Here is a 27733-nt window from a genome sequence, read left to right as displayed (position 1 = left end):
ATTCTACAGAACGTTTTGCAAAGATAATGGGAGTCTTATCTCCAGTTGCCTTATTATAAATTATAGTATTTCATTTGGATAACTCCAAATTAATTTCAACTAAATATTTGCACACTAGAAAACTTAATATTGTTTCATTCAAAATTACTTTAGGGCCAGACTCTGATCAGCTAAAGCCAGCCAAAGATTGCACTCCTATTGAATATCCAAAGCCTGATGGAAAAATCAGTTTTGATCTCCTGTCCTCTGTGGCTCTAAGTGGGACAAATCATGAACATGACCAGCCTCCTCATTTGACTCTGAAGGACGACAGTGTCCCTGTGAACAAAAATTTAGCTATATACGATGGGCCAGAACAGAGATTCTGTCCTGCAGGTAGGTAATTAAAATGAATAATGGTTGAATAAACTAACAGCTTTGGAAAGTTAAGGCAAAGGTACTTATATATTTTTACTGAAATGTTTCAGTAGAGGAAATAACCTGGCTAGTAGGCCTTTTAGTTCCTTAAGGCTGTGGTTCCCAAACCTTTTATTAAGAGAACTACCAGCTGCATTTTGTCTGTTTTAGGGACCCACCCCTATCCCTGCTTACGCCTCTCCAGCATCCTGCTTGGCTTCCCCCCCAGCTAGCTATGCACTCCCCATGGCCGGGCTGCTTTCTGTGTGTTCACTGGCCCCCTTCCTCTGTGCTGCTGCCACTTTCTATGGGCAGCATCAACAGTGCAGAAGCTGCAGCTGGAGTCTTTCCCTGCCCTGCATGTGCTCTGTGGACACTCCCTTGGTGCTGCTGCCTAGGGGAAGAGTTGGGGGGAGGCCTTCTGGGGTACACAGGACCCAAGGTCCTTTCCGAACTACTTTTTTGGGGAAAAATACATTTCTTGATAAAGCAGTTGTCAGCAGGAGTGTATAAGGGACAACTGACCTGCATAATGAAGTTCCCAAATGGTAGTCACAGCATTTGTAAGATAATGGCTACTGAAGAGTGCAAGAGTTTGTAATAGGATCCTTTAAATCTAGGTCTTAGCACTCAGTTGTATACTTCTCACCTATCCACTATAGTGACATATTCTCATCTTTGCAGGTGTTTATGAATATGTTCCCCTGGAAACAGGAGAAGGTTTACGGCTGCAGATAAATGCTCAGAATTGTGTCCACTGCAAAACATGTGATATTAAAGACCCAAGCCAGAATATTAACTGGGTAGTACCTGAAGGGGGAGGGGGGCCAGCTTATAATGGAATGTAAATTTGATCAAAACTATCCAGTGTACTTCCCTGACATGTTGTAACCAAGCTGATCACTGACTGAATGTTAATTGAGTGAGGTTACTGAGCCAGCTAAATTTCATACCACTATGTGGTAAGAAATTTCATTAACCACTATGTTAAATAGTGAATGCAAAGTCAATGCAGTCAGACAGACCCTAGCCTTAGTTATGAAATATGCCTTTTTACTGGATCAAAGACAGTGGTACCACATCCCCAAAGTGCTGTTTTCTGTGACTTACAACTTGATGCTAGATCTATCTCTTGCCAAAGTTCAGTGGAAACACCCTGAACCATAGGTGTAAAAAATAGTGAAGTCCTATAATTTATGGTGAATTCACATTTTCTGCTCCTTCCTAACATGTTCTATCAATGCAATCTTGGTTAATTTCTACTTGCATTAGAGAAAACAAGTCAAGTGAGGGAATACTGTATCACTGCTTTCAAAGGTTACATATTAAAGCAAATATTTAACAAGCTCCCGGTTGTTTCAAGGGAAGAAACTTTTAATAAAGCTAGTTTGCCATAAAACTTAGTTTTGTGTGAACAGTTGAGTTCATGAATACCGTTTACAAACTGTTTATTTTAGACAGCACTACTGTGTTGATGCATACATGCTACCCTGGGAAAGTCTGACTTACTGCTCTAGTGAAGGAATTAATGGGAGAATACTGTACTTCAACTTGCTTCCTGGGTGTTAAAACTGAAGTTGCTCTGGTAAACTTTTAAGAATATCTACCCTGCAAAAGGACAAGCATTATCACCACTAATATGGTTAAGTATGTGTCTTTGTTTTCTGAGAGTCACTTTAGCTATAAAAACACTTGAACACCAACATTTTAACTTCTACCTTTATTATGAAATCCCAATTTAAATAGTAAACAGTGGACATAATCAACTGATTGCAGTATGGGGCAGATAACAGAAGTAACACTTGCCTCTACCACCTCTGTAAACACTCCTATTGTACAAGTTAGTCATTCAGTGCTTAAACTTTAACAGGAAAAACCTCCACTCAAGCAAACATTTTAGCATAAGCTGCTTTTTCCTTTTCTTTTTGGGCCTTTATCTTCTGTTTCACCTTGAGTGCTTCAGTTTGGATAGCTGTTTAAAAAAAACAAAAGCATAATACATGGCTTTCCCTCCCCTATAGTTGTCCCACAGCACTATATCAAGTATCCATCTCTATTTTATGCTTTACAGAGGCTAAACTGTGTCTGCCTGCATTCTAGTCAGGGAGTAGTTATCAAGCTGCATAATAATGAAATAAATCTTCCCAAACTGTTTTTTCCATACAGTTGCAGAATAGGATAAATAAGCTCACAGGAATGGAAGCAGGAAACAGTAATGACACAGAATTCCTGATCCAAAGAGTAATATTCAGTTAAGCAGCAGAAAATGGAAACAGCCCAGAAAGCAACTTCAGATTTTTTTGGGGGATAAAGAATGCGCAAACCCCAATTAGTTCTTGCTGAAGCAGAACTGTCTGAGCAAAGGAGATGAATGCCTCTCCCTCTATAAAAAACAGTGATAAGGCAGAAAGCTGTCACTTTTTGTGAGTGGAGAAAAGTTAGCAGCAGCAGAATTCCTCTGTATTCTATGCCCTGCAGGTGCACATACAGGAAGACGGGGGGATTCTGAAAATCTGAAACTTGTCAATTTTTAGAAAGAGACCTCACAAAAGGAAAAATCCTCAGTCTTATCGGTCCACTGTTAGTTCATCTCTTGCAGAACTAACGTAAAACTACGTAAAAGACTCTTACAGAGAATAGATGCCACATTGCTACCTCACATTTACCTTTATCTTCAGGTGTTATCTCTTGAGCCTTCTTAAGATCAGCCTTCAATAAAAAATACAAAAAAAATAAATAGATGCTTTATTGATCCTTTAAAAAACAACAGCCACAAAAATAATAGTTACCAGTGCCTGATCAAAATCTCTTATTCCCTGCCAGCCTTGAGCCCGCCTGTAAAGTGCTTTGGTGTTTGCTGGATCTAGTGCAAGTGCCTGCAAAATGAATAAAAGTGATTTAGTATTAATCAGTGTACTCTAAAGCCTTCAGCTAACATGAAGAGCACTGAAACACAGACAATTAGGCAACCCATCTATCTTAAGGGTAAACTGCCTAAAAACACATCAAATTGTATAAATGAAAGCACCATCAATCTAATCAATAGAGTGCAGTATAACCATAAGGGTTTATCTTGCACATTGTTGTATTGTGTATTAATAGTGCTGATACCCTGTCTACAGAGTGAGCCCAAAAGCAGGTGCAGCTCCTCCTACCCCAAAAAATTCAGGGATGGTGGTATTAAGGATAGATTTGTATGATAACTGCAAATTTTCTAACCACTTAAATAATGGATTCATTGAATATTTAAGGACAAAAAGGACCATTAAATCATCCAGTCTGTTCTCCTGAATAACTCAAGCCATTAAATTCAACCCAGTTACCCCTGCAGTGAGTTTAATAACTTGATTGGCTAAACCGTATCTTCCAGAAAGGTATACAGTCTTTATTTTTAAGACATCAAGGGATGGAGAATCCACCAATTCCCTTGGTAGTTTGTTCCAATGATTAATCATCTTCTATTAAAAATTTAGACCTTATTTCTCATTTGTATTTGTCTGGTTTAATCTTTCAGCCTTTCTTGGCTAGATTAGAGTACTCACTATTTTCTCTCCCTGAAGCTACTTGTACATTAATCAAATCACCTCTCAATCATTTTGATAAACTCTCATCCTCAAATCATTCTAATGTCTCTCTTCTGCACCCCCTCCAATTTTTCAATGCCTTTTAAAAATGTGGACTGCACGAGTGAGTGAAATATTCCAGTATCAGTCTCACCAATGCTACATACAGAAGTAAAACCATCTCTTTACTCCTACTGCTCCCGTTTATACATCAAAGGATTGCATTAGTTTTTTGCCACTGCATCATACTGGGAGTTCATTGCTGCATTATTTGTCCCCTGTAACACCGAAAACCTGTTCCAGAGTCCTTTCCAGGATACAGCCCCTCATTCTTTGTTTCTTGATGCATAGTTTTGCATTTGGCTATATTAAATTTTGAATGGGGACAGTTTACAAGCAATCCAAATTGCTCTGTAGGACTACCCTGTCCTCATCACTTACCATTTTGCCAATCTGTGTCATCTGCAATTGTAATCAGCAACAATTTTACATTAACTTCCAGATCATTGATGGAAATATTGACTAGCACCAGGCTTGTCACCACGCCATATGGAATCCCACTAGAAACTCCCTCATTTGATGATGATTCCCTATTGACAGCTACTTTGAGATGTCAGCTAGACAGTTTAGTCCTTTTAATGTTTGCTCTGATTTTTAAATTGCTAATTTTTTTAATCAGAATGTCATGGGGTATTAAGTCAAATGCCTTACAAAAGTTTTACATTTATGTAGTTAAATTTATCAACCAAATTCGTAATCTCAAAACATGAAATCAGATTTGTTTGACAAGAAAACCATACTGACTGGCATTAATTCTACTCTTATCCTTTAATTCATTATCAGTTGAATCCTTTATCAGCTTTTCCATTCTTTTGTGCAGGACTGATGTCAGGCAAGCTGGCTTACCTATGAGCCAGGCTCATCGTGTTTTCCTTTAAATATTGGCATTCTTCCAATCTTCTGGAATTTCCCTAGCAATCCAAGATTTATCAAAAGTGATCAGCTGACCAGAGATTGCCTCAGCTGACTCTTTCAGCACTTGAGTGCAAGTTATCTGGGTCTGCTGATTTCAAAGTGTTTATCTGCAATAATGTTAGAGAAAAGGTGGGGGAGGTAATATCTTATTGGACCAACTAATAAAAATAACCTACTAAAAGTTGTCTAACGCCCTCAATTATTAATGGTCTGGAAAATACTTCATCTTTATATGAGGAGTACATCATTATGCTTTTTTCTCCAAATTTGTAACAGTTACTGAACACTTCTGCCTTTTTTCATCATTATCAATTTATGAGCTCCAAATACACCTCTACCTCGACATAACGCTGTCCTCGGGAGCCAAAAAAAATCTTACCGCGTTAGAGGTGAAACCGTGTTATATCAAACTTGCTTTGATCCACCAGAGTGCACAGCCCCGCACCCCCAGAGCGCTGCTTTACCGCATTATATCTGAATTTGTGTTATATCGGGGTAGAGGTGTAGTTATGGGCTTATAACTGTTGCTAGGTGTTCTTTTGTTCCTCAAACTTAACTCCTATTTGTCCTTAACCCTTGAATTCCTCAGTTTTCTCTACTAATGTTCTGTACTTTGTTTCCAATTTACATCAATTTGCTATATTGCTTTTTCATTTAATTGCTGCCTTTTCTTTACCATTTAGCCAAAGTTATCCATTCATTACAATTAACCTGTAAAATAAAACTAGAAATCTGATTCAAAGAGGATAAAACTTGCTGAATGCTACACAGCTATAAAAAGATTCCTTGTTTCTGAAAGATAATGTAATCTATTGTTCTATACAAATTAATAGTGCTCCCAGGAAATGCACAGCTTGCATTTAGTTCCAATAAATAGTAACTTGTATTCTGAAATATTGATGTGACTCCACTAATATTTTTTCTGAACAAGTAAACAGCCTGCCAAAAATGAGTTAATTTGTATATTAAAATTGGTTTGCACTAAAGACTTGCCTATCTTCCTTTAATTTATTATAGGAAAATGAGCCTTTCCAAACCTGATTTTGAAAGAAGGCTTTTAGTGTTATCTTCATTTTCCAAATCACTTTCTGCTAATCAAAAGATGAAATTTAGCTTACCTCACAACAACTTTCAATAGCTCCCTGCCAGTCTGACACCTTCAGTTTACAAGCAGCAATATTTAAAAGGCAGGTCAAGGCAGCAGGATTCAACTTTGCTGTATCTGACTCCTCCACTATGGCTTTAGAAGCCTCCACATACCTGCACAAAACAAGTTTACATATTATATGTATTAGTGTATATACTGTAACTTGCACCATTAACTTTTTTCTGCCCTTTGCTATCTTGCTGAAAGTGTATGCAAGAACTACCAGTCACATGTACTCTTATCCACCTTAGGTTACTATTTCTAAACATCCATGCCCATTGGGGGGAGGGATAGCTCAGTGGTTTGAGCATTGGCCTGCTAAACCCAGGGTTGTGAGTTCAATCCTTGAGGGGGCCACTTGGGGATCTGGGGCAAAATCAGTACTTGGTCCTGCTAGTGAAGGCAGGGGGCTGGACTCTATGACCTTTCAAGGTCCCTTCCAGTTCTAGGAGATGGGATATCTCCATTATATTGTTATATAAAGGAATTAAACTGAACTTATCATGCTTCCTATAATTGGCTGTTAAAAATAAAAAGCACTCAATTTTAAATAACCATCTTTTACACAACATTGCCCCTTCCTGCTCTCCAAGTATTTGGCTACACTACCTGAATTATTTTAACTTCTTGTATTTGGGACTGTACAGGTAAACAATATAAGCTGCAGAGATTGCAAAATGCAGTCATTTACCTCCAACAAACAAGACTGCCGTAGGAAAATTAGTGGAGAGAAAAGAGGAGGGGTATAACTCCCATTTCCTTGTGATGCTAGTGTCATAGTTTGAAGAAACTTCACCTACATCTCCCCCACCCGGCTCCATGGTCCACTCCAGGAATTCCTAATCAAGTCAAGTCTCCAGCCAGCACCAGTCCCTGGGCAGGAACCCTTGTTTCACTCCCTTCTGACGGGGGTTTTAAAGCTGCACAGCTCCCTGGGATATCACAGTACAGGGTAAACAAGCCAGACTACCTAAAGGCCATTGTTTTCTCTCCAATGGCTCTGCACATTGTATTTGCCAGCAGTTACAAGTTACCACATGGCTCTTTGGAAGTAAGCACATTTATTCTTAAGGTAAACGCATTACAGAGACGACAGTGAAAATGCTTATGTGCATGCTAAAACCTTACCCGAGGTCACCCATCAGTCTTATGGGGCCTTAGTAAGTCATTGTCTTTCCAACCCTTCTGCAAGGGTTGTAGGGCCTCCCTTGGACAGATGATCCTGTCCGTTTGCTGGATCAGAAAGAAGGCCATGCAATAGGTTAAACACAGCCTTTGTATGCCAAAAGCCCTGTCTTCCAAGACTCTGGAAACCCAACTTGAATCAAAATATGCAAACTTCCAAAGGATGTAGTACCTCTCTGGAGGTGATTACAACTTGAGTGATTCTCCTTAATGACCCCCACTGTTTTAGTTCCTGAAGAGCTGTGGTAACCTCCTTCTTGGAGTAAAACACAATCATACATACAAACCCTGGCCCACAGTTATACATGAGCCTAATACAATATGTTTCCCAAAGATACTGCATGCAGTTGCAACACTTGTCATAGCCAGTTCAAGGCTCTGTTTCTGAACTTCAAAGTCAACATGGGTCAGGACTCAACTACATCAGTGACTTCATCTCTATGCATGAACCCTAAAGATAGTTGAGATCTTCTGGGATAATACAGCTGACAAAGGCAAGGTGGAAGCATAATCAGATGAGGTAAGGAAGTCAGCCTGGCAACAAAACGATCATACAGAAGAAATCTGATTACTCCACAATTCATCTGTTTCTAAGATGCACATTCTAAGACCTTCCTCTTTGGAACAGTGTTTCCATCAGCACAAGATTGACAAAAAAAAAAAAAAAAAAAGATTTCACATATGCTCAATTCAGTCAGAGCTTCCTGTAATCAAAGAAGAGAAGAGACAGAGATCACTGAAATTCATTAGGGACTTAGCTAAGCAGATCCCATTTAGTTATGAAATATTTGAATACTGCAACAATGGATGCTATATAAAACACTAAAAAAAACAGCCTGCTGGACAGGGGGAAGGAAATTAATTCTGCAGTTGAATGCTCTGCCCCAAATTGATGTCAATAAAAGAGGTTTTCGAACAAATTGATTAACAGGAATAAGTCACCTGGAAGAGACAGTATTCCCTGAAGAGTTCTAAAGGAACTCAAACATGAATGTGCAGAACTACTAACTATACTATGTCACCTATCTTGAAATCAGCCTCTGTACCAGATGACTGGAAGGTAGTAGCTCATGTAACACCACTTTTTAAAAAGGGCTCCAGAGGCAATCCTGGTAATTACAGGTTGATGAGCCTAAATTCAGTAGCAGATAAAAGAAATATAGTAAAGAACAGAATTATCAGACACACATAAACATAGTTTGTTAGGAAAGAGCCAACATGGCTTTTATAAAGGGAAATCCTGCCTCAATCTATTAGAATTCTTGGAGGGAGTCAACAAACATGGATAAGGTTGATCCAGTCAATAGTGTACTTGCTTTTCAGAAAGCATTTGACGATATCCCTCACCAAAGGCTCTTAAGGAAATTAAGAAGCCATGGGATAAGAGGGCCATGTTCTCATGGATCAGTAACTGGTTGAAAGAGAGGGAATAAGTGGTCAGTTTTCACAATGGAGAGGTGAACAGTGGGGCTTCCCAAAGGATCTGTACTGGGACCTGTTCTCTTCAACATATTCATTAATGATCTAGAAAAGAGGGGTGAACAATGAAGTGGCAAAAGTGTAAGGATGATACAAAATTATTCAAGATAGTTATGTCCAAAGTAGACTGCAAGGAGCTAGAGAGATCTCATAAAACTGGGTGACTGGGAAACAAAATGGCAGATGAAATTCAACTCTGATAAATGCAAAGTAATACACATTGAAAAAAATAATCCCAACTATTCATATACAATGGGTTCTAAATTAGCTGTTACCACCCAAGAAAGATCTTGGAGTCACTGTGGATAGTTCTCTGAAAACTTCCACTCAATACACAGCCAGAGTCAAAAAGGCTAACAGTATATTAAGAACTATTAGGAAAAGGATAGAAAATAAGACAGAAAATATCACAATGCCACCATATAAATCCAGGGTGCACCCACACCATGAATGCTGTGTCCAGTCCTGGTCATCCCATGTCAAAGCAAAAAAAATAGTGGAATTGACAAGGTTCAGGGAAGGGCAACAAAAATGATCAAGGGTATGTAGAGACCAAAAAAGATTAGGACTGTTCACCTTACAAGAGAGACAACTAAAGGAGATAAGAGAGAAGTCTATAAAATCATGGAAAGTATGAATAAGGAAGTGTTATTTACCCTTTCTTACAATACAGAAAATGGGTCACCCAATGAAATTAATAGGCAACAGTTTTAATACAAATGCGGAAGTACATTTCACACAACGCACAATTAAATCATGGAACTCATTATCATGGGATGTTGTGATGCCCAAAAGCATAACTGGATTAAAATAAGAACTGGATACATTCATGGAGGATAAGTCCATTGATGGCTATTAGCCAAAATGATCAGGGACACAACTCTATGCTCGGGACAACCCAAAACCTCTGACTACCAAGAAGCTGTGAGTGGACGTCAGGGGTAGATCGCTCCATAATTGCCCTGTTCTGTATACTCCCACCAAAGCTCTGGTAGGGGTCACTGTCAAGGTACTGGGCAAGACATACCACGGTCTGATCCAGTATGGAAGCTATGTTCCTATGCCAACAGTTAAGCCCCTGACAATATTCAAATCTCGGAATATTTAATTAGAATGCCTCATCTTGGTTTCTGCAGCACTACACGAGGAAACAGGTGGTCTGACAGAAGAACTCTAATCCATGTAAAGTTTTCAGACAAAATTGACACTATTCTGACAGCCAATCCTGAAGTTCTTATTTATGAACAACTTCCTAAATGCCTACACATGTAAAGATATCAAGGAAGTAACCAATTAATACCAAAATTAGTAAACAAAATGACTGTATATTCATGTACATCTTTGTAGTACTAATTAATCCAATTTTGCATCTGGAACTATAGCTGACCGCAATAAAGACTTTCCCTCGTATAAAAAATTCTGAATTTTTGAAAACATTCAAAGTTAAAAAAAATGTTGCTGACAGCAAGAGGAATGGTGAAATTACTAGGGAGCCTGGAAGACGGGGCTTACAAGCAGCCTACAGGGTGGGGAGCGCTGGAGCCTGCAAATCCCAGCTCTACTAGTTCCGCAGGACTGCTACCAAAGAGCAGCCTTGGTGGGTGCCAAGGTGCAAGAGAGGTGGGCAGGAAAGCGGGCAGAAAACATGACAGGTTTTTCACAGGAAACCTGACTGGGTTCTGTTTTAAAGTGTCAGTGAAACGAAAACATTCCTATGGAACATGTTAATTTCAACTAATCGCTATTTTCCAGCGAAAACACACAAATGTTTCAGGACAGGAAGTGAAGATAGATGGAGTTGGTAGCACCATGTATAGTTCCGATTGCCCAATAGTTCTCAGAATAAGAGCAGTTTTCCACTGTTTATACTTTGTAAACTTCAACTGGGCTGAAATTTTCCATGCCAGGTGTCTGCCTCAGGCTGAATTTTTTTGTAGTTTCTGCAGAGAAGGTTCAACTATTTCTGAAAATGAGATTAAAGTACAGTTTTGTCCATGTCAAAATTCTTGCAACTGTTTTGCTGAATAGCTCTAGCACCTCTAATGCTTTAGAGCAGACTTGAAATTTGGCTTGGGGAAAGAGGGAAATAAGTCTCCCAGGTGTCAAGGCCATGCTTTTTGCCTTTGCATGAAAATTCATTCAAATGTGGCCAAGCTATGAAACTCTGAAAATCTCAATTCATATATGGTCAGTAGAGATTTTAAATAAGAATTTTTACAGCTACATTCTCTGAAAATTGTATCTGTACTAAGCATGCTTCAATCCAGGGCACCAGCTGAATTGGACCTTCCTTTCGTGATTGCTGCTCCTGGCTGCTATGGACCGCTGTGGCAACAGGCACTAGAACTGTGAACAGAGAGACAGTCTCTCCAGGCTCCTTCTGTGGTGGACCAGGCATAGAGATGAAGTATGCAACCTAACTCAGGGCAGAGGAATGCAAGAAGGAAAAGATCTGGGGGTAGGGAAAAGACTGGATCTGGCTGGGTAAGAAGGATGTATGGGGAGACTTGGATGACATGCTTAAGCAGGGAGAGTGGGACAGGTGGAAGACAGACTGATGAAGATCACATGAACAGGGAGACTGGGAGGGCAAGAAGCCTGAGTCAGGGTGGGAAGACTAGGATGAGGAGTCAGAAGGATGGGAGGAAACTGAGGTGAGGAGCCTTGAGAGGGAGCCTGGGGGATGTTGACTGGGAGTGGTTAGGAGAGAAGACTGGGTCTAGGGCAAAGAAATGGGTTGGGAGAGAAGAGATGGTACTCGGATGAGAAGCTGAGGGAGGAGATGGGACTGGGACACAGACTGGCTGGAGGGAATGGGCAGCAGGGTCTGCCCACTAAAACACACCCCTCTCAGGAACCTGGAATGGAACCCAAGATTCCTGAGCCTCAACATTCCTCTGTTGTCAGCAAATATCTGTGAAAACCTCTGGCAAAATGCGTCTCATCCTCCCCCAGTGACTGGTTCACAGAATGACAGCCTATGGCTGCTATCGACTCCATTAGCTCAAGTGACCTCTCCTGTCGATTTAAAATGTACCAATTTTACTGATGTCTAGGGTTATGATTATGTCATGGACATTTTTCATAAGTTTCATGGCAGGGATGCAGGTAAAAATAGGTAAGTCACAGAAAGAGGGTAGTGGGGAGCTCTGTTGAGGGGGCAGGGCTGGAAAGCAAGCCCACCTGTCCTGTGGGATCGGGACTGGTTCCCTGCTTTGGGCTTTGCAACATAGCATAAGGGGTGACAATGCCACTCAGGTTTGGTGTATCTGATCACGCAGATGGAGACAGCGGGCCAGCCACACCTGAGGGGTAGAGGATTGGAGGGGGAAGGAGTCAAAGGTGCATTTAGCCTTGAAACTGTGACACAGTTACCACAGACACCTACTATCTGGTGTGCATGGTATTTCAAATACAAATTAGTGGGTTCCAGCTCCAACTAGTTTTCAGCTATTAGACATAACAGACAAGTTAAGAAATAAAGGCAGGGAGGAGAGGGCAGGGAAGGATGAAGAGAACAGTAAAAGACTGAAGGTTTTTGTTTTGTATCCAAACTTAACATTTTAGATTCTAAATGCTGTTTTTAGTGCTAGGATTTTTTTAATTATAGAAAAACATCAACTGCTTGATATCGAGTCAATTTCAAAAGGTGAGTTAAGTAATTTTCAGCACTACACATGCTGCTGAGTGCCTCTGCCAGTGTTTTTAGTTTTACAATCATGTCTTATTTTTAAAAAATATCTTCCCTGTTGTGTCAAAGACCAATACAGAAAGGGAGAAAATGAGACTGTAGTGAAACTGACTATATGCAAAAACAACGAGGAGTCCTTGTGGCACCTTAGAGACTAACAAATTTATTTGGGTATAAGCTTTCGTGGGCTAAAACCCACTTCATCAGATGCATGGAGTGGAAAATACACTAGGCAAGTATAATGTGCTGTGTTTTTATACCTGCCTACTGTATTTTCCATTCCATGCATCTGATGAAGTGGGTTTTAGCCCACAAAAGCTTATACCCAAATAAATTTGTTAGTCTCTAAGGTGCCACAAGGACTCCTCGTTGTTTTTGCTGATACAGACTAACACAGCTACTACTGTGAAATCTGACTATATGCAGTACTATCAAATACACACCAAAAAATACTTGATTTTCATCCTTATCTCTTTTACTTATTCTAATTTTAGCTCTTTAATAAGTTAAAAGTCAGACTAATTTAACTTGACAGTGGCATTTTAAGTTACTATATTCAAAGTTTGGTGAGCAATGATCAGTAAGAATGCAGATGAAGAGATCAATGTAGGAATGACATCCGAAAGCCACTCTAGCAGAAAGATTTGAAAGAGACTAAGGTTGCCTGGGCACAAGGATCAAGGACAACATTCCAAACAACTTTGGATGGCATTAAAGAAAAGGTGAAGAGTTGCTTGAGAGAGACAGGCAGGAGCATGCCAAGTAAGTAGAGCAACAGGCATGACAAGGAGTATAGAGACTACGCAATCAAGTGCAGAGAGCTGTTCAGGGTCTTGAAGGTGAAGGCCAAATTTGAAGTTGTAGAGAGACATTGGCAAACACTGCAGAGACTCTGGGGGAGGGGGAATAACTGTTGGAACAGCAAGCAAGAATGGTTATTGGTCACCATAAATCTGTACAAAATTCATACCAGTGACCTAGAGGTGGAAGGTGTCACATGTCCTGAACCATTCAGTCCCCTAAGTTTCTTACTGAAAGTTTTTCTGATTTCTAACCAAATGAAATTTTACATTTTTAAAAGGCAAAAAAGTATCTAATAAAACCTTGTGTTTCCAAGTGAAAATGAGCGCAGGACTGGAATTAATAAGCAGTTAATACATAAAGCAATTCTTTCTGACCTTGCTCTTGGTGTTTCAAAACACGTCCAAGGTGTGCATGGATGACCCATTGTGCAGCATGTACTCATTTTTAAATGAGCAACTAAAAATCACACATTCATTTTCAAATACAAATGGGGGGTGGGGGGGAAACAAGTTTATTTTAAAAATTTCCATGTGCTAACATTTCATGGAAATGTTAGCATGGATTAAAAGCAACTGTTTGACTTACAATAGCAGTAACCCTTACCTTAAGCCCTTAATGTACTTTTTAGTTGCCATTGCCCAGTTCTGTGATTTGAAGAAAGTATTTCCTATATTCTTTATGTCTTCTGCTATAGACACAATCTTGTCAACCTATTGAGAAGACGAGAAAAAAATCCTATAAAATATAAGTATTAAATTATGTAATTTATACCAAGCTGCAACAAGTCTTTGGACAACTTAATATTTAACAGTAGGATCCCAAGTCTACTCTCTTTCAAAGATTGCCAAAATGCACCAAAAACACACAAATATTCCAAGTTTTGAAAGAAAACCATATTCAAACTGCTACAATACTCTATTATGTGGACAACACGTTCTCCTTGATCAATGGTATGAAACTCCCATTGAGTTGTACATGAGGGAAAGAACATGAGAATGGCCATGCTGGGTCAGGATATGGAGCTGGATGAACCACTGGTCCGTCGTCTGACAGTGGCCAGCACCAGATGCTTCAGAGGGAATGAACAGAACAGGGCAATTATTGAGCAATCAATCCCCTGTTGTCCAGTCCCAGCTTCTAGCAATTAGGGTTTAGGCACACCCAGGGCATGGGATTGCATCCCTGATCATCTCATCTAATAGCCATTAGTGGACCTATCCTCTAGGATCAGGGGGACAGACCTTAAGAGAACGAAACCTAAGAGTAATAGAGAACACGCAATCACTAATTTAATTGTTTGCCCCTAAATGCAGTTACATGAATGAACATTCATTCCTCCTTAATGCAGGATCAGGTAAACAGAAGCTTTGGCTGTATCCATAAAAAAAAATGAGAGATTTGTTAGTGATGCAGGTATATAACCAAGAACTTCTCATTCCCAAAAGTATTTTGTCTTTTGTTTCCCACAGTTCAAGGCACAGATACTTGATCTGCATAGGCCCTCCAACCAACAATCAACTACTAACACACTTCTGTCCTTCCCTCAAACCACTTCTAGATCCATAAAGTAAAGCTGATAGTTAACTGCCTGTCTGTTCTAAATCCATCACTCCTGCTTCAACTTAGAAGGTACAAGGCTTTCAAGTGTCAACAAATGTCTCTATCAGTAATTTAACAAACTGCAATTAGTACTGTCTTTACCACAGCCACAGACATGCAACAGCCTACTCCAATTTCCCAGCAAAATCTAGACTTCTAAAAGTTCAGTTTCAAAAAAGTATTTCCATTCAGTCTACTGCAGCACTGACCCAATAAAACTATTCATGTGGCAGATAACTGCCTATCCTGCCAAATACAGTGGCAGTGTTGTCTGTCTACACAGGGCATGCCTAGAAATTGCTTTGTGGATGAAAAGTGTGGTAATGAGATGATTTTCTAACTATGGAAAGCAACTAAATAAACTGTTAAATAATTTCCAGAGTATGCTATTAATACTATGAAATCCCATATAAATTATGCCTCTGGAAACTTGTCACTACAGCACCACAATGAAGAACCGAGTAGCAGAAATAAAGGAAGAATAGAAAAAAACATTTAAGTGGAAGGTTTTGTTTTTAGCATTATGTGCACTGGAAAAAATAAACCATAGTTAGCATTAAAAAGAGCAGCTAAAAAAGTATCACAAAATTCCCCATCATTACATCTAACTTGCCCTAACAGACTTCTTAAAAATAAACTGAAGTCTGGTGAACCTGATAACAATCACCATATATCTGAGGTTATGTAAATGTCATTGCGCAGGAAAAATAATTGTCTTCAAAGAAAAAACACTTACATCTTTTAAATCTACATCTGAATCTTCAGGGAAATCTGGGTGAGTATCTCCAGAGCCATCCATTGGGGAAATTCCCCAGCTATCGCCTTCCTTCAGCTCTCCACATTCTGCAATAATGCACAACTGTAAAAAACAGGAGGCGTACAATATACAATGTTGCCATTCACTAATTGGAAAGCTTTAGTTCTTGTGTATTTCCAAAAGATCAGTGAAAGTATTCTCCTGTCACTCCCAAACTACAGATTTCAGAGGCCTACTTCAGCTGCTCCTAACTATCCTTATGAAACTCATCCGCTTCATTTTCAGTTTTACTGCAAGGTAAACTCATCAAGTTCAACCACTGGAAGAAGCATAGGGCTATTTATCCCATAGTAAAACTAAAGTGCCTAGTTTTCACTGTGTTTTTACCTCAGGATAGCTCATGCATGTTAGTTACCAAGGTAAAAAAAACCCACCTATTATAGCAGTGAAGAAGACAAGGTCATATGTGAAAGGGTGACACACACACACTACCGCTTCCTGCTGCTGCTCTATGTTTCTTGGAAGCACCAACTAAGCCTAAGACCACTTAGCTTGTAAAAATCTAGCAGGATCACACCACAAGAAGCCATTACACTAGGAATGACTGCATTGCTCATCTAGGCTACCACACATGAAAAGAAAAGTATGTGTATTTTTAGGTTGGTAGCAAAATAAATGCTTTCCTTTCCAACAACAAGGGAAAATTTTCAGATATTATGGAGGGGATGTAGATGATGAAAAATAATTGGTCATATTTTATGTTTGACGAAGAGGCACAGTCCCCTAACATAGCCGTGTTAAATGCACTAATTATACTGTTTGCTCAATGCTGTTAGACCATTACCCCCCCACACACACTCTCCCACCGGTCCCCTAAACACAGAATGGGAGCCAAGAACTCCATATGTCTACTCAGCTCTAACACTAACTCCTTCTGCAACCTTTGGCAAGTCACAACTTCATTTATACAGGTTTCAGTTTCTCATACCTCCAAGGTGCAGAGACATTATCTTCCTCCCTCATTTCCAAAGGTGGTGTGAAAATTGATTAGTGATTACTAGTTAATGTTTGTAAGAGTTTTACACATGTAGAGTATTAAGAATTAACAACTATAAAATACTGTAACCTTTCTCCCTTTTCCAGTTTTTAATATTTTCTTTGATCTAAATATTTTATTTAGGATTAGTAAAAGGCTTTACCAACCTTGTGACTTTTAGCCTGGAAATCATTTTTACAATGGAAGATAAAAGCTAATCTGAAAATGTTACATGTCCTGCAAGACAAAGCTCAGTAAAAGCTGTACTTTTTCTAGTTTTGATCTAACAAAGCAAACCAATTTTGAATCATACAGAAAAACACAACTAAAATTAATTCTCACAGAAGGCACCATATAATGGAACAAGTGTCCTCCGAGATGTCCTGATCTTACCTGTGCAGGTTTTTCTCCATTCACTTCAACATTTTCTAATATTTTAGCAACACCCATCCCTTTGACCACCTGGCCGAACACCACATGTTTCCCATCCAGGTGAGGAGTTGGCACCGTTGTGATAAAGAACTGAGAGCCATTTGTATTGGGTCCTGCATTTGCCATGCTCAGCAGCCCTGCCCGATCATGCTGTATGAGAAAACACCATCAAAGCAAATATAAGTAAGATCTGATTATTCTACAAGGTTACTACGATATACTACTAGGAAAGCCAGTGTACCCCAAATAAGAAGCACACATTGATAACCTGCAAGGGGCCTGAGGGCCACACATAATTTGCAACTGGCTTCATCTTCTCTGACATCAGAGGACAGTTGTCTTTATTGTATTTCCTATAGTTGGTTGCAAGCAAGCTTAGTGATTTGGCACTTGACACTACCCAATCAGTTAACAAGAAATGTTGCATTGGCTGTTTAACTGCATCATTCAACTCCATGTTATCTAAACACCAAAACTGGAGAAATCAGTTGAGGGGTGCCTGATGTGATGCTCCCTAATTCAATCTCCTGACATTAAAACCAGCTCTCTGTGCCCCATTTAAAAAACAAGATACAGTAACTGATTCAGTAATAATGCAATTAAGAGGAAATTGTTAAATACTTTCTTAAACCCTATCCAGCAAACACTTGTGCATTACTTATCTTACATGAGTAGTCTCATTAACCTTAATGCACCTATTCACATGAACTGAGTTACTTCCATGCTGTTTGCAGGACCGAGGCCTTATACTTTAAAACTTATTGCTGTATAATCACACACTTTCCCCCTACAATTCTTTTGCCTCCTTGTAAGTAAGCACATGGATTATTTTGCTTCACCATCCAGATTTTTTCTCTTTAATACTTTTTTCTAAATGACAGCCAAAAAGTTTCATGTATATTGGAAATATAGACTTGCGACATAAGAATGCTTGCTTACCCTACAGAAGCCATGCTTCTTCAAGAAGTCGTAGTCACTCTGGATCTCAAAGTAGGTGCATGTGCAATTCATGTATGCAAGACTGATTTTTATAGCATTCTCATGCTCCAGTATGAGGGTAAAAAGGGTTGGACAGCCGCAACCCTCCCTCGAGTCCCTCACACTTCGAAGCCCATGGTAGATGAGGACTCTGGAAAGCAGGAATGGAGAGCATGTCATGGGATCCACACTGATCTCGAAAGAACATCCTCAAAGAACCACAGTTACTGTAGGGTAAGTACCCAATTCTTTTTTCTTGAGGTATGTGTCAGTGTGGATCCAACAGTAGGTGGCTGGCAAGCAGTATCCCTTCAGGATGGTGGCAATGAGGAGTTTCAGCTGCCTCAGTAGAATATTGACTGTCCTCCCAAATGTGGCAACTGACCTAGTAGCTAAGTTCAAAGCACAGTGTTTGACAAAGGTCCATGCTGCTGCCTTGTAAATCTCTGATACTGGCACACTTCTGAAATAGGCAGAAGATGTCACTTGAGTTCTGATGGAGTGAGTTTGGATGTTTGGTGGGAGAGATAAAACAGCTGACTGGTAATACAAAGAAATGCACTGTGTATTCCATTTTAATATCTCTGATGAAATGGCTTGACCTTTGGAATAGCTCTAACCAGAAACATACCAGGAGAGGGATGTCTGAGTGTTTTGGTTCTGTCAGTGAAAAAAGCGAAGTCCTGGACATATCCAGTATGTGCAATTTCTTTTCAACTGGTGCCAAACGTGGTTTCAGGAAGACGACAAGCAGCTTGATAGAACTGATTCAGATGAAGTTCTGAGACTACCTTAAGGATGAATTTCAGATGAGGTTTTGGTACCACCTTGTCCCCATGGAATGTTATATAGGGAGATTCAGCCTGAAGCACCACTCACTTTTCTGGCTCAAGTGATAGCGACTAGGAAGATCATCTTCAGAGTGAGGTAACATAGGGAAGAATACTGACAGATGCTCAAATGGCACAAATACATCCTCTGATTGGTGGGGAATTGCCTAGTAGCCCTTTAAGGAACTGATACCATGGGTGAGAGAAGACAGAGCATGATTGCATCAGCAGGCGACAAGTTGAAATCACTAAGGTGGATTTTAAAAGAGCTGTGTGAAAGACTGGCTTATCTGAGGTGCAGTAAGTACCATGGATCTCTGGTATAAAGGCTGGTGTTGGGTTGCCCATATTGAGAAACTCTTCTATTTGGCAGTGCTGAGTCAACCAGCCCCAGTGCCAACAAAGTTATTGGTGCCTGTGTCGATGACTCTAATGCCAATATGGCTGGCACAGTTTTTGACTATGTTTTCTTTCCTGTCGCTGCTTGATGCTGTGGAGTGGTGTCTACTCAATGGAGCTCTCGCTGAAGATGAACCTTTCCATTCTTTGGAACTATGGTAGGCTCCACGGTGGTATATATCAATTACTTGAGTAGGTGCAGTTTCAGCTGTACATCCCTCAAGTTGCAAGTCCTTGAGGAGAAAAATTAGCACGACATATACTTATTGGGAATGCGACTTTCCCCTCAAACAGAACAGATATTGACTATGTCCTTTGACCAGCAAGATAAGTCTGTCACAGGCCAAGAAGAGTTTAAACCTGGATGATTTGGAATCCACCAGAACAGTAGGTTCAGAGTGCCGAGCCCTGCTGTATGGGGAGGCGTAGATGGGTCTCTTCTTCTCTTTTTCTTCACCAAAAAGTTTGAAGCTCAGGAGTAATGGGATAGACACTTGCTGGCTTCCATCTCTTTGTCACAGGCAGTAAAAAGGAGTTGAGTGAGGGTCATGGTCACTCTACCCTTTATGTTCTCACCAGGGCTTGGAGCTGTGCTCCGACCCTGCTCCAGGCAAAAATCTGCAGCTCCACTGCTCCATTCTCCGCTCCAAAGCCCTGGTTCTCGCACAGGAGCACGAGAAGGCACTGGGTGCAAGCATGGCTCCCATGGACACTTCTATTTACAATAAAATCCCATCTTGCATGCATGAGCTGCATGTGCACCTATAATGGAATCCACACCGACACACCACAAATTTTGTTTACAGCAAGACTTTCCAACTAACACAAACTTAGGAGTGCAAAAACATGAATATAAGATGGCCTTTATTAATGTTTCTTTTCCTGTTATGGAAAATATTTGCATGGAAGTAAATATTTTCTCCCAACCTGCCCAAATTTTGCGTCTGCTGGATTCTGCAAAGACAACATGAATCCAGTATTTACCAAAAAATGGAAAAAGATGTGATGCCACAGAATCCTCCTTCTGAATTTACAAGATTAAGTGTGAGAAATCCCTTGTTTTAAATCACAAATATATGATGACAAAACCTATAGGATTTATTTAATTCTAAAACACTGTATATGAAACTTTGCTCCAGAAATAAAGTTCCTCTGATAATCAATGTAATAATTTTATCATGGAATATTTCCTCTCCTTCAGCCAAGGTACACAATGCACAATTTAATTATGTCATTCTGTTCATGTTTTAAAATTATAAAATTTATTTAAAGTGCTGCTGCCCTTGTTTTGTAGGAGTGATAGTCTGTTCCCTAAAACTGAAATATTTTACAGATAAAACTACTACTACTTTTTTCACCTCCTCATAGACCGACATCATCATAGATCATAATAAGCGTACTAAAATTCCACTGGAATAATAAGAACCAAACCACCCTAATTTCAAAAACAGATTCCATTTAGCATTTTTAACTACTTTACCTTATAATGAAAGTTTTCATCTTCGAATTTTTCTCCATATATACTTTCTCCACCTGTGCCATTTTGATTTGAGAAGTCTCCACCCTGGATCATGAATTTCTTAATAACTAAGTAGAAAATGAGTCATACGACATGGTGTCAAAGCAGGAAGAGTATTAAGCAGGATTACATTCAAGGTGAAGACCAACCCCACTTCTTCAACATGAGCCTTAATTCCTTTATTATTTGAATCCCCTAAACATTCCCATAGTTGCAACCAGAAATTCATGCCTTCTTGTGGCTTAATATAGCAAAAGCAAAATGGCTAACACTCAATCAAATTTCTCACTGGGCACATAATTGTGCAATACCAGAAATAAGCCATATATCCTTAGCATATAGCATGGTTTGATAACTTGCATCTATAGCCTATGTATTTTTACAATTATTTTATGCAAGAGAAGGACGGACAACAGAAGTGTAATCTTGAGGGTAATGCAGAGAGCGAATCATGATCAGCAAAACAATCAGGTGAGTCAGTTATACCCAAACAAAAGTGAACAATACTTCTTAGTTATCAGATTCCGTCGAATGTATCCATTTTCAGCTTTTTGAACAACACTTGACTCTCACACCTCAATTGGAAAACCATTTAACCTATTTATCACTCTCAGTAAAATATTTCATTAAATGATTCATTTATATCTGCAAATGTCAAACAGCATCACCTAAGTGAAAGAACAGGGGTCAGGGTGTCAGAAGGCCTAGTTTCTATTCCAGATTGTCACTGATTACGTGACTTTGGGTGAACTGTTTGACTTCCCTGAGCCCCAATTTCTCCATGTGTAACATGAGTAAAGAATTATTATCTCATTTTCATAAAGCACTTTGAGATTTTTGGATGATAGTTAAAAACTAAAATGTATTAATAATTTCAAAAACCTTATGTCCCGGAGTATGATGATTGTTTTAGAGAAATGTATTTTTCAAAGCTTTAATAGTCTATCTCCTCAACATATGAAAAAAATTCCACAATTACAACAGAGCAATCTGGGATATAAAAAAATTATTTTCACATTAACTAATGATTTTATATTTATTATAATGCAGTTTCATATTAGGAAGCCTACAGCACAGACTACAGGATGTTCTGGCAAAGCATAACATGTACACACAAAACCAGGATTCAGTCCACAAATGACAGTCCTTCCTAATAACCTCCACCACCAGCTGTTGTGGAGAAAAACACTAGTAAGCAGCAGCTAAGAAAATCCCTTGCTCATACTGGACCTTACCCAAAGCCCAATGAAGTCAGTGGAAAGCCTCTCACAGCTGTACTACTGCCATTGGAGCAAGCCTACTACCAACGATTGATGCACTCTCTACAAAAATATGGTCAAGGTAGACGAAAGATAAAATAAAGAGGGATAAATAATGCATTTCTACTATTCTCTAATCCATTACTTTTCTAAACGGAAAACTCTTGTATTAAACCAAAATATCTAATGAAAGGCCATATGTTATGCTAAATCACTTAATATATTTCTACTGTAGTTTGACTCTGCGTTTTCTTTTCTCCTTTCTGAATTGCTAACTCAAAAGGATTTAAATATTAAAAGTCCAAAAAAACTCTCCCTGAGTTCCATGAAAGCCAGATCAGCCCATAACTTAAGTATTGATCACAGTTAGAAATCCACACACATCCCTACCACCCCAATATTGAAATCAAACTGGTTTCAAAATACTTGAAGTCAACTGTTAACATTATGCAACTTAAATAGAAAATGGAAAAAGAACAACAAAATAAAGATGATTCAAACTTACTTCTATGGAAAGGGCATCCTTTATAATGAAGAGGCTTTCCAGTGGTAGGCCCTATCCCTTTTTCTCCTGTACATAGTGCACGGAAATTTTCAGCAGTTTTGGGCACAACATCTGCAAACAATTCTAAGACAATTCGACCAACTGGAATATGAAAGAGAGAAAGAGAACGAACACACATTTCAGTCCAATCCTGAAAAAACACGTGGAAGAGCCCAACATCTCAAGACAAACATGTTTATATGGCAGTTCTGTAAGTGTAGGAGAGGGGCGGAGGGCAGGGGGGAATTAATGATTTAACAATGGCTTAAATACTGTTGATTCAACTAACTTAATTCTTAAAATATACAATTTTCTATATCCCTCCTACTGCTATCATGGGTGGAGCTAGTGAATTACAGCTACAATGTTTGTTGCCATAGATACAGTCAGTGAAAAACTGATTAAGGGGGAACTGGTTAAGGGGGAGACAATGACAGATGTGTCTAAAAACTATTTGAAAACAATCCACACATATATTATATGAGTCAAATTCTGCCCTTGGATTTACTCACAGGACTCGCATAGACTTAAAAGTGCACCACATTTGCGCAGCATGTATTCTTGTTAGAACTGGTTGGGGAAATAGAGTTTTGCTCTATGGAAAATTTCAACTGCTTTTTCTTTTTCATTGTCATTTTCCATGGAAGATAACTACTTTTGTTGAAATATCGAAACCGAAATATTTTGGCTCAAAACCTGGGTGGCCATGCAGGGTTGTTTTTCAGCCATTCATATTTTTTTAAACAAAATCTTCCAAAGAAAGTGAACACTTTTTGTGGAAAAAAAAAATCAAACCTCTTTCCATTGAAAAATAGTATAAATGGAATTTTTTTGACCAGCCCTAATCTCCATACTTAGACTTCAATCCCACATAAATTTATAAGCAATACCACTTTTATGTATGTGGACAATCACTGAATGGAACTACAGTTTCCCTTTAAAAAACATCTACTCTTAGATGCTACAAATGTTTTTACTTAAAAATGAAACCTCAATTGGTAACAAATCCATAAAGCATTAATCTAATTTCACAAAGCTGCCTTCTTACAATGATTCCACTCCAAGCAGCTGTTAACTGTCAGTGGTGCTGCTGTTTTCTCATCAATCTGACAGTCAATTAGACAACTTCCAAGTAAGGCAATTCTTAACATAATTTTGTGTATGAAAGCTAAATATATGAACAGTAAATCTAATAAGGGAGTGAAAGTAAATTAAAATGTTTGAAACTGTAATTCAGTAAGTTGGTTTTAGCATTTATTAAAGAATTGCTTACTTTTACCTTTTTTATTCTCAATATTACCATTAAATAAATCACACATGAAATTCTGATAATATGGAAATGTCTATCTTTACCTAAATCTTGAAAAGCTAAATTTTCCAAGAGTAGTTTGTTTGTTGGTTGGTTTTTTTGTTGTTGTTGTGTTTGTTGGTTTGTTTGTTTGTTGGTGTGTTTTGTTTTGTTGATGTGTTTTACACAAGTTGGAGGTAGCTTTTGAAAGTTCTACTTCAGTGAAACCCATGATCTCAAGAGGCCATCGACTAACACGCATTTGGAGGCAAAAATACCTATGAAGAATCATTCCCCGCTACCACCACTTATTCCTCCCTCTAGCAGCAACTTTCCTTTTTTGCAGCAGCAGCCAACTTATGTCCTGTTTCGCTATGACTATGCCATGGCACTTTAAAAAAAAAAAAAGTCAATAAAGTGACATGAAGTTTTGAATCAGGGGCTACTAGACTTTATCCAGCTGAGAGGATCACTCTAAACAAGATGGAACATGGCACGTTGACACTAATAGTCCCTCTGGGACACATATCCAAAGTCAAAACAATCGTGTGTGCTACAGTATATGACCCAGACTGGGTGGTATTTCAGCCAGCCCCTGATTTAAGTGTGACATTCACATAGCACCTTGTGCCTTTCGATTAGTGTTTGTGGAGTCAGGTCTGCACACTGTGAACTCTTTAGGGTAGCAGACACTGTGTGTCTTTATTGCCATAGCAAGGACTCCTATTATGGTGGTAAATCCCCAATAATTTGCTCTCCCATGTTATGCCCAAATTCATCGTCAGCCTGTGAAGCCTGGTGCATGGGTCTGTTTCTCTGGGTTCTGATGATGTAGCCCTAAGCACCCCTCTCTCTATTCACATTGTATACACTATTATAATCTTTGTACAAAATATGCCTAGTGAGGTATCATTTGAAAGTTAACTCACTGATCATTAATATTCTTGCATGATGTACACGGTGTGTATTAAGAGTTATGCATATATGCTGGAGTTATGATTGAAGTGTGTTTATCAGGCACTTTGGGGGAGATTTTAAAATAGGTTTATCCTAAACAAAGGAATGGGGTTTACCCATTACCCAAACAATAAATAGGGTCATCAAATTAACAAGGGGTGGGGATGGGTAGCAAGATTGTAGGAAAGAGAGCAATTTGCATTTTAGTAGACACCAGCATGGGAAGAAAGAGTATGGAGCTTCCTTCACCACCAGATGTCATGCAGTTTTCCTCACAGCTTGAATAAACTTTACTTTGAGGGGTAACCTTCATACCCTCAGAAGAATCCATTTCAAAGGTTTACTGGTCTATAAAGACAGGGAGTCTGAATCTCAAGTGAATGAGCTGATTATACACAATATGACTGTATTATAAGAGTATTTAGAGTGAGGTCTTTTCTGAAAGCTAATGACACTCTGCTGATTAATATCACCGTGAAATGTATGTATTAACATTATATGAGGGAGTGTGGATACTTAATGATATTATGCTTTGATATCTGTGAACAAACGGAGACAGGTTCTATCCCAGAGAGGAGAGAAGGAAGCTATTTACCTGTCTCCTATGTAAATTAAGTATGAAAGAATCCAAACAATGGAAGCCCTATTTACACAGATATCAGCAATGAAATGGGAAGATCATAGAACAGAAAAAAAAAAACGGTCAGGAGATCTCTTGAAACAAAGTTATTTAACTCTGGAAGATATAAGCAAGAACCGAAACCATCTTTGTGTCCATCATTAGATAGACACATGGGAGCAGAGCTCTTGGAAGCTTGGAAAGAGAGGTCCTTCAACCAAGGTGGGCTCTGAAGTCTCTAGAAACTCGCTATAGATGAGGTACCTGCTTGAACAAAGCCTGTACCTTGCTAAATTATGTTTTAGACTTTTAGATGTGTGTTTTCACTTTTGTTTGTAACCATTTCTAACTTTTATTCTTGAACTCACTTAAAAGCCTATCTTCTTCTGTTAATAAACATGCTTTTACTGTTAATCTAAACCAACAGCACGTGTTTAAATTAAAGTGAATGTTAACACCAGTGAACATGGCAAGCTGTTGCGATTTGTCTCTTTAAAGGAGCAAACAGATAGTTGTATTCCTCTCAATGTTGCAGAGCACCAGGGTTTGGGAAAGTTCAGGACTGGAGGTGTGGGGGAGAGGTCACATCAGCCAAGTCTGGTATAGAGAAGAGCAGTCTGTGATCATGGCTGGCAAGCTGCTGGACTCAATGTGGTTGACTCCGAGCTGTATAGAACACAAATGCTGGTTAGCTGCCTGTGTGGCCCAGACTTGGTCTACACTATCGAGTTAGGTCAACATAGGCAGCTTATGCTGGCCTAACTATGTCAGTGTCTACACTACAGGCTTCCTCCCCCCTGATGTAAGTGCCCTACTACAGCAACTAAACCAACACCTCCACAAGAGGCTTAGGTTGGTATGCACAGCATCTGTGTAGAGACACTGCATTCCTTGCATTGGCTGTCTTGTCCAATTCAGGGTTCTGGGAGCCCTGAAACTGACAAGAAAGCAGGCTCCTGGCTCCCCAGCTGGGCTGCTGCTGGGTCTCAGCTCTAAGCTAGGCACCTGAAGGTGAGAAGCCCCTGGGGGGCGGAGGGGTAGCAGCTGGGCTCCATGCGGGTAGCTGGCTCTCAGCCCCCCCATTCCCCACCGCTCCGCTTCAGTCACTGGAAGTACTCCTGGTGAGGCCGCACATCAAGGACAAAAGGAGAGTAACGGGGCCACCAGCCACCACAATAATTACTGCAGCGGCTGTAAGTCAACCTATGTTCCTTACTTAGGACTGTAGTGTAGACATGTCCCCAGATAGGGCTCTCAGGGCTGTCCCAGGAGCAGTGTCGCCCCTGCGCACCACACGCAGGCCCCGACAGAGGGCTGGGCTGGGAGCGCTCAGGGCCTGCACAGGGCGGGGCAAGTGCACGCAGACCCCGCGATGCCAGCAGGCAGGCTGTGCCGTGACAGCCACAAATCCCTTCTCGGATGAGAGGGGGGCTCCCGACAGAAGCCCCCGCCAGGCTCGCGGGACCAGCCCCCTCCGCTCCCCCTACCGGGACTCCCAGTCCGACGCGCTACAAACACAAAGCAGTTTGGGGCGGGGGCTGCACAAGAGCCACCCGGGGCCCCGAGCAAGGCGCGCAGAAACCGTGGCTGCTGCTGCCCCTTTTCTACCCCGCCCTCCGGGGGAGGGGGCTGGGGAGCGACAGCCGCGGCGCGCTGCACGGACTCGCCCCGCGGGGTTGTAGTGGAGCTGCCCGCCGAGAACCTTACGCCCTTGCGGCCGCCAACGCTCCTTCCCCGGGCTCTCGCGCCCGTTCTCCGCGGCAGCGTTCCATCGCCGCCCCTCCCGGGAACGGTCCCTCTCGCGCCCCCCCTGCCCGGGGACCTTCCATTTCCTCACACACCGCGTTCGCCTCCGATGTCCACATCGAAGAAGACCCTGGGATTGGCGACCGGGGACGGGGGCGCCATACTGCAGCTACCGGCGGCTAGGCTGGTCGCTCCTCCCCGCCCGGCCACGTGCACTGAGTTGGCTTCCGTTCCGCAGGGACCGGGAGAATAGCTCCGGTCATAGGCGTTGTGCTCTGGCCCTCCCACTGCTGCTTCCTGTAAGCCTCTCGCAGGCCAGTTAGCGCAAGAAACCGTGCATCCAGAGGGGTCTATGTGACCGCACAGGAGCCTTCCCTGTCCGATACTCTGGGGTAGGGTAACCAGATGTCCCGATTTTATAGGGATAGTCCTGATATTTCGGGCTTTTTTTTATATAGGGTCCTGTTACCTCCCCCCACCGATTTTTCACCCTTGCTATCTGGTCATCCTACTCCCAGGGTGCAGAAAAG

General features: G+C 40.4%; 2 protein-coding genes across 2 annotated transcripts in view; one reads left to right on the top strand and one right to left on the bottom strand.

Moving 5' to 3' along the window:
- The window catches only part of ETFDH (electron transfer flavoprotein dehydrogenase), a 29795-nt gene extending 27996 nt beyond the window's left edge, over positions 1 to 1799 (top strand). The window contains exons 12-13 of the mRNA XM_054031145.1: positions 154 to 375; positions 1081 to 1799. Coding sequence (XP_053887120.1) covers positions 154 to 375; positions 1081 to 1244 — 386 coding nt within the window. The 3' untranslated portion in view covers positions 1245 to 1799. The remainder of the gene's footprint in view (positions 1 to 153; positions 376 to 1080) is intronic.
- Positions 1800 to 2101: 302 nt separating this feature from the next.
- On the bottom strand, positions 2102 to 27410 carry PPID (peptidylprolyl isomerase D). The gene is made up of 10 exons (XM_054031146.1): positions 27299 to 27410; positions 22555 to 22695; positions 20752 to 20858; positions 17026 to 17214; positions 15576 to 15698; positions 13844 to 13950; positions 6053 to 6194; positions 3186 to 3272; positions 3063 to 3105; positions 2102 to 2368 (listed from the first exon to the last, which is right to left on the bottom strand). Exons 1-10 carry the CDS (start codon positions 27363 to 27365, stop codon positions 2280 to 2282), a joined length of 1095 nt encoding a protein of 364 aa, XP_053887121.1. The 5' UTR covers positions 27366 to 27410; the 3' UTR covers positions 2102 to 2279.
- Between the last annotated feature and the right edge of the window lie 323 nt (positions 27411 to 27733).

The sequence above is a fragment of the Malaclemys terrapin genome, chromosome 5 (genome assembly GCF_027887155.1).
Source record: "Malaclemys terrapin pileata isolate rMalTer1 chromosome 5, rMalTer1.hap1, whole genome shotgun sequence".
NCBI classification, from domain to species: Eukaryota; Metazoa; Chordata; order Testudines; family Emydidae; genus Malaclemys; species Malaclemys terrapin.
Note: the sequence above shows the minus strand (reverse complement) of the source record. Positions and strands in the feature narration are given on the sequence as shown.

What these genes read in the sequence shown, in the direction of transcription:
- PPID (XM_054031146.1), bottom strand. Translation starts at nt 27,365, where the DNA reads ATGGCGCCCCCGTCCCCGGTCGCCAATCCCAGGGTCTTCTTCGATGTG. An exon ending in AGGATGCCCTTTCCATAGAA is followed by an intron (nt 20,859 to 22,554) that starts GTAAGTTTGAAT and finishes TTTTCTACTTAG; the next exon opens with TTATTAAGAAATTCATGATC. An exon ending in CTATTGAAAGTTGTTGTGAG is followed by an intron (nt 3,273 to 6,052) that starts GTAAGCTAAATT and finishes TTCATTTTGCAG; the next exon opens with GCACTTGCACTAGATCCAGC.